Source organism: Coregonus clupeaformis, chromosome 2 (genome assembly GCF_020615455.1).
Source record: "Coregonus clupeaformis isolate EN_2021a chromosome 2, ASM2061545v1, whole genome shotgun sequence".
Taxonomy (NCBI): domain Eukaryota; kingdom Metazoa; phylum Chordata; class Actinopteri; order Salmoniformes; family Salmonidae; genus Coregonus; species Coregonus clupeaformis.
In genome coordinates, this window is record NC_059193.1 from 12,935,963 (window position 1) to 12,942,352 (window position 6,390).

Here is a 6,390-nt window from a genome sequence, read left to right on the forward strand (position 1 = left end):
TGAACACCACTTCCAGCAGCATCTGGTCTCCCATCCAGGGACCGACCAGGACCAACCCTGCTTAGCTTCAGAGGCAAGCCAGCAGTGGGATTCAGGGTGGTATGCTCCTGGATTTAATGACGCAAGACACATTTCTGTGAAAACATACAATAAAATGCTCTCTTCTCTTCTCTTCTCTTAGGTCAAGAGGTCATCCCAAAAGAAACACATCAACCCTGTCCAGGCTCTCAGCGAGTTCAAAGCCATGGATAGCATCTAGAGATGGAGCAGTCGAGTCAGGGTTAGGGTGGTGAGAGGAGGTTGGGGCTAGAGGGTTGGGATACCGATGGAGCTGGCTAGATCAACTCTTGATTTGTAGACGTTTGGAACTTATTTTCAGTCCCAAAAAAAAAGAAAGAGAAGAAAAGAGGGTGAGAGAAAAATGTTTTGGTTTGAATGCATTCCTGCTTTCCTTCCCTGGCCTAGTCCTGCTGTGTGGTTTGATGTGATGTTGCTTATGCAGGCTCGGTAAGGTAGGACACTAAGGTAGGACACTATATACGCAGACGCCCTGAGCTCACTTTCTCTACCAGTCTCTTTTTCATTCAAACGGCCGCGTTCTGATATTCTGATAGGTCTTAGTCTATAGCCTACTGTATAATGTCTATTGGAGGAAAAGAAAAAGCAATGGGGGAAAGCAACTGGACCAAGCAAAGTTAATTTCTATTTCCGTCGGTATGAGATTTTGATTCCAGTGTTGGTATGAGAGGGTAGGGAGAGGCTTTCATTGATACTGTAAGATCTAATTCTGACAACTAATCATTTTGACCCCTGACCCTCTTCCGCCAACCTCTGATTTGAGATGCCCTGTGTATTTTATAGAATGACTTTCTAACATGTTTTATAATGTCGTGGGGAGGGTATTGGATGGTGTTCCGCTATGGGCCGGATATGATATGGTGCAGTATCATAATGTGCAGATCAGATGGGCCTTTCCACTCTATGCAAATTATCTCTCTACTGCCTTAATACTCAAGCAATAACTGGAGAACATTTGGATGTGGAGCTTTTCTTTCTCAATGGAGGTTTTTGATATACATTTTAGTTTTAGCTTTGATTAAAAAAAAAAAACGAATTGATTTTTCATTCTCAATGTATTCTGTGCTATCTAATAAAAGTTTGATATTATAGTGTCGTACCACTTCATACTTAATATTACAGTTTAGTCATTTAGCAGATGCTCTTATCCAGAGCGACTTACAGTTAGTGAGTGCATACATTTTATTTTATTTTTCATACTGCCCCCCGTGGGAATCGAACCCACAACACTGGCGTTGCAAGCGCCATGCTCTACCAACTGAGCTACACGGGGCCCGTAATAAACTGAATTGTCATACATGTTTTATTTTCCCTGTCGCTACTTCCCCCACGTTTTAAAGAGTAGTCTGGACGAGTCCTTGCGTGCCTCACTGGATGCAGCAAGCCAAAGCTAACAGAGAGAGGAGAAGCATTCTCTCCCAACCTTCTGGTTTAATACATAACACTAGCCCGGGGGGCTCCACACACACGTTGTACTATACACATACACACACACACACACACACACACACACACACACACATACACATACACATACACACAGTCCGTGAGACTCATTAAATTAGCTGACACACACTCTCTCTCTCTGAGTGTGTGATAGGTCACAGTGAGGCTATGGAAGGGGTCTGGTAAATAGACCAGGCTTTGGAGGGGGTCTGGTAAATAGACCAGGCTTTGGAGGGGGTCTGGTAAATAGACCAGGCTATAGAGGGGGTCTGGTAAATAGACCAGGCTATAGAGGGGGTCTGGTAAATAGACCAGGCTGTGGAGGGGGTCTGGTAAATAGACCAGGCTTTGGAGGGGGTCTGGTAAATAGAACAGGCTATAGAGGGGGTCTGGTAAATAGACCAGGCTATAGAGGGGGTCTGGTAAATAGAACAGGCTATAGAGGGGGTCTGGTAAATAGACCAGGCTATGGAGGGGGTCTGGTAAATAGACCAGGCTGTGGAGGGGGTCTGGTAAATAGACCAGGCTATTAAGGGGGTCTGGTAAATAGACCAGGCGATGGAGGGGGTCTGGTAAATAAACCAGGCTATGGAGGGGGTCTGGTAAATAAACCAGCCTATGGAGGGGGTCTGGTAAATAGACCAGGCTGTGGAGGGGGTCTGGTAAATAGACCAGGCTGTGGAGGGGGTCTGGTAAATAAACCAGGCTATGGAGGGGGTCTGGTAAATCGAACAGGATATATGGTGGCTTGAACACTTAATTCACCAGGGCTTCCAGGCTCCATCGACTGTCAATCAGACCACGTCTGCATCCTAAATGCCACCCTAAACCCTATTCCCTATATAGTGCACAACTTTTGAACAGAACTTTAAAGGGAACCATCCATCTGGGCCACAGCCCAAGCACCCCAGTGGCTAAGCAGCCAAATGGTCTGATCAATATTCCTCCTCTTTTTCTGCTGCTGAGGGGAGGAGGGAGATGAGGGAGAGGGAGATGGAGATGGAGGGGAGTAGAGAGAGGAAGGGGAGTAGAGAGAGGTAGGGGAGGAGAGCGAGAGAGAGGGAGGGTAGGAGAGCGAGAGAGAGATGGAGGGGAGGATAGCGAGAGAGAGATGGAGGGGAGGATAGCGAGAGAGAAATGGAGGGGAGGAAAGCGAGAGAGGGATGGAGAGGAGGAGAGAGATGGATGGAAATAGAGCGAGAGAGGGAGGGGAGGAGAGGGAGGAGAGGAGAGGGAGGGTAGAAGAGAAAGGGAGGGGAGTAGAGCGGGAGATGGAGGGGAGTAGAGCGGGAGATGGAGGGGAGGGAGGGTAGAAGAGAAAGGGAGGGGAGGAGAGAGATGGAGGGGAGTAGAGCGGGAGATGGAGGGGAGGAGAGAGAGGGAGGGGAGGAGAGGGAGGAGAGCGATGGAGGGGAGGAGAGCGATGGAGGGGAGTAGAGAGATGGAGGGGGGTAGAGAGAGGGAGGGGAGGAGAGAGAGGGAGGGGAGGGTAGAGAGAGGGAGGAGAGAGAGGGAGGGTAGAGAGGGAGGGTGGGAGGGTAGGAGGGAGGAGTAGTGGTCCTCTGTAGCTCAGCTGGTAGAGCACGGCGCTTGTAACGCCAAGGTAGTGGGTTCGATCCCCGGGACCACCCATACACAAAAATGTATGCACGCACGACTGTAAGTCGCTTTGGATAAAAGCATCTGCTAAATGGCTTATTTATTATTATTATTATTTTATTATTAGGAGAGGGAGGGAGGGGAGGGGGTAGGAGGGAGGGGGGAGAGAGGGAGGGTAGGAGGGAGGGGGGAGAGAGAGAGGGAGGGTAGGGGGGAGGGGGAGAGAGGGAGGGTAGGAGGGAGGGGGAGAGAGAGAAGGAGGGGAGAGGGAGGGGGAGAGAGAGAAGGAGGGGAGAGGGAGGGTGGGAGAGAGGGAGGGTGGGAGAGAGGGAGGGTGGGAGGGTGGGAGAGAGGGAGGGTGGGAGAGAGGGAGGGTGGGGGAGAGGGAGGGTAGGAGGGAGGGGGAGGAGGGAGAGAGGGAGGTTGAGGGAGGGAGGGGAGGCGAGAGAGGGAGGGGAGGGGAGAGAGACCAGAGAGAGGGAGGGGAGGGGAGAGAGACCAGAGAGAGAGACCAGGGAGGGGAGGGGAGAGAGACCAGAGAGAGGGAGGGGGGGGGAGAGAGACCAGAGAGAGAGACCAGGGAGGGGAGGAGAGAGAGACCAGGGAGGGGAAGGGAGAGAGACCAGAGAGAGGGAGGGGAGGGGAGAGAGACCAGAGAGAGACCAGGGAGGGAAGGGGAGAGAGACCAGAGAGAGGGAGGGGAGGGGAGAGAGACCAGAGAGAGAGACCAGGGAGGGGAGGGGAGAGAGACCAGAGAGAGGGAGGGGAGGGGAGAGAGACCAGAGAGAGAGACCAGGGAGGGGAGGGGAGAGAGACCAGAGAGAGGGAGGGGAGGGGAGAGAGACCAGAGAGAGACCAGGGAGGGAAGGGGAGAGAGACCAGGGAGGGAAGGGGAGAGAGACCAGAGAGAGGGAGGGGAGGGGAGAGAGACCAGAGAGAGGGAGGGGAGGGGAGAGAGACCAGAGAGAGGGAGGGGAGAGAGACCAGAGGGAGGGGAGGGGAGGGGAGAGAGACCAGAGAGAGAGACCAGGGAGGGGAGGGGAGAGAGACCAGAGAGAGGGAGGGGAGGGGAGAGAGACCAGAGAGAGAGACCAGGGAGGGGAGGGGAGAGAGACCAGAGAGAGGGAGGGGAGGGGAGAGAGACCAGAGAGAGGGAGGGGAGGGGAGAGAGACCAGAGAGAGAGACCAGAGAGAGAGACCAGAGGGAGGGGAGGGGAGAGAGACCAGAGAGAGGGAGGGGAGGGGAGAGAGACCAGAGAGAGAGACCAGAGGGAGGGGAGGGGAGAGAGACCAGAGAGAGGGAGGGAGGGGAGAGAGACTAGAGAGAGGGAGGGAGGGGAGAGAGACCAGAGAGAGGGAGGAGAGGGGGGTAGAGAGATGGAGGGGAGTAGAAAGAGGGAGGGGAGGAGAGATGGAGGGGAAGAGAGAGAGAGGGAGGGAGGGAGGGTAGAAGGGAGGAGAGAGTAGGAGGGAGGAGAGAGAGGGAAGAGGGAGGCGAGAGAGAGGGAGGAGAGAGAGACGGAGGGGGGAGGCGAGAGAGAGGGAGGGGGGGAGGCGGGAGGGAGGGAGGGGGGAGGGGAGAAGAGGAAGGGAAGAGAACTAGCGAAAAGCTTTGCCCATGAATTAGTTAAAGCAGTGAAAGGTGATGTGTAAGTGTTAGCTGTGATGTTAGCTTGTAGTTCCATCAGCATAGACCACACCGTGTCCCAAATGGCACCCTATTTATTTTATATCGCACTACAGGGCCCTGGTCAAAACTAGTGCGCAATATTAGGGAATAGGGTGCCATTTGGGATGCATGGTAGATCATGGAACAGCTCAGTACAGGATGCATGGATGGTAGGGTGGGTAGTGTAGTGGGGTTTTATTTCTCTGAACCAGGGCCACTTTGGTTCTTCACGCTGCGATGCTTCAGCTTGTTTCTAAACATAGAGGCAGGGCACGTAGGGTTAACAACGACAGATGGACAGAATATTGGTTTCTGTTTTTTGGGGTTTTAGGTTCTCTGAGCGTTACGTTTGGGTTACATTGGGCTGCGTGGTGTGACATTTGCAGTGGGTAGAGAGTATTAGATGGATGCTTCTTGTGATAAAAATCTAATTTCGTGTTGAGAGAATAATGTGGCATCCCAAATGCCACCCTTTTCTCTATATAGTGCACTACTTTAGACCAGAGAATGGCACCCTATTCCCTATATAGTGCACTACTTTAGACCGGCACCTGTGGGGAACAGGGTGGCATTTGGGACTTGGATTAGGAGTTACCGTAGCATCTGAAATGGTAACATATTGCTGTGGGCGTTCTTTATAACACTTTTTTTGTTTTTATTGAGAGCTAGGAGACACTGTAGGAGACATTGTACTGCACACTGTTTTACATATTCATGTTCCCAGCTTTCACTTCATGATGAATAAATGATTCCCTGTCGTCTGCTGTCTGTCATTATGCTACTGCCATCTACATCTCAAGTTGTCCAAGTAGAAATCACTCCTTGCCTGCTTCCCAAATGACACCCTATTCGCATTCACATAGGGCTCTGGTCAAAAGTAGTGCACTACATGGGGGGGGATAGGATGCCCTTTGGGATGCGGACTACCCTGCGATTGTGTTCATGTATCTCTCTTGATTTTATGATCCTGTGTCTCTTATAATAATAATATGCCATTTAGCAGACGCTTTTATCCAAAGCGACTTACAGTCATGCGTGCATACATTTTTGTGTATGGGTGGTCCCGGGGATCGAACCCACTACCCTGGCGTTACTAGTCTCTGCCGCTACACCTAACGACTTGAAATAAAGTCAGGATTCTCTCCAGCAGGTCTACAATACTCCTATCACTTCAGGCTGTTGAGACATTAACTTTTCTCTCCTATTCCAATAAGGGAGTTGTGTCTATTATATTGGCTGTAGGTGATTCCTGATGACATGACAAGTCCATCTGCTTTACTGGAGGCTGTGCAGCAGGAGAAATCCCAAATGGCACCCTATTCCCTATATAGTGCACTAGCGTCCATAGGGCTCGGGCCAGTTTCCCGATTTTAGCGATGGGGAACTTAGATTAAGAGTGTTTTTAACCGTGCATCTTTTCTACAACGGCCGATGACGTTACATGCGTTTCCTAAAACACCACGCTTAGAGAGAACGGTCGCGGAGCGCGTCCTTGGCGCATGTGTCGATACTGATGGATCAGCTTTCTTAATTAATGTCTTTCCTTAACATTTATTTCACGACGGATCATCTCCTAGAGAGATATTACCACCTACCTT

The 6,390-nt window shown here is 51.3% G+C and overlaps 1 protein-coding gene across 2 annotated transcripts in view; it reads left to right on the forward strand.

Moving 5' to 3' along the window:
* Nucleotides 1–1,167, forward strand: part of LOC121587436 (catenin alpha-1) — a 215,167-nt gene extending 214,000 nt beyond the window's left edge. For both annotated transcript variants that reach the window (XM_041904326.2, XM_041904336.2), the window contains one exon: nt 182–1,167. In XM_041904326.2, coding sequence (XP_041760260.2) covers nt 182–259 — 78 coding nt within the window. In that variant the 3' untranslated portion in view covers nt 260–1,167. The remainder of the gene's footprint in view (nt 1–181) is intronic.
* Nucleotides 1,168–6,390: the final 5,223 nt, after the last annotated feature.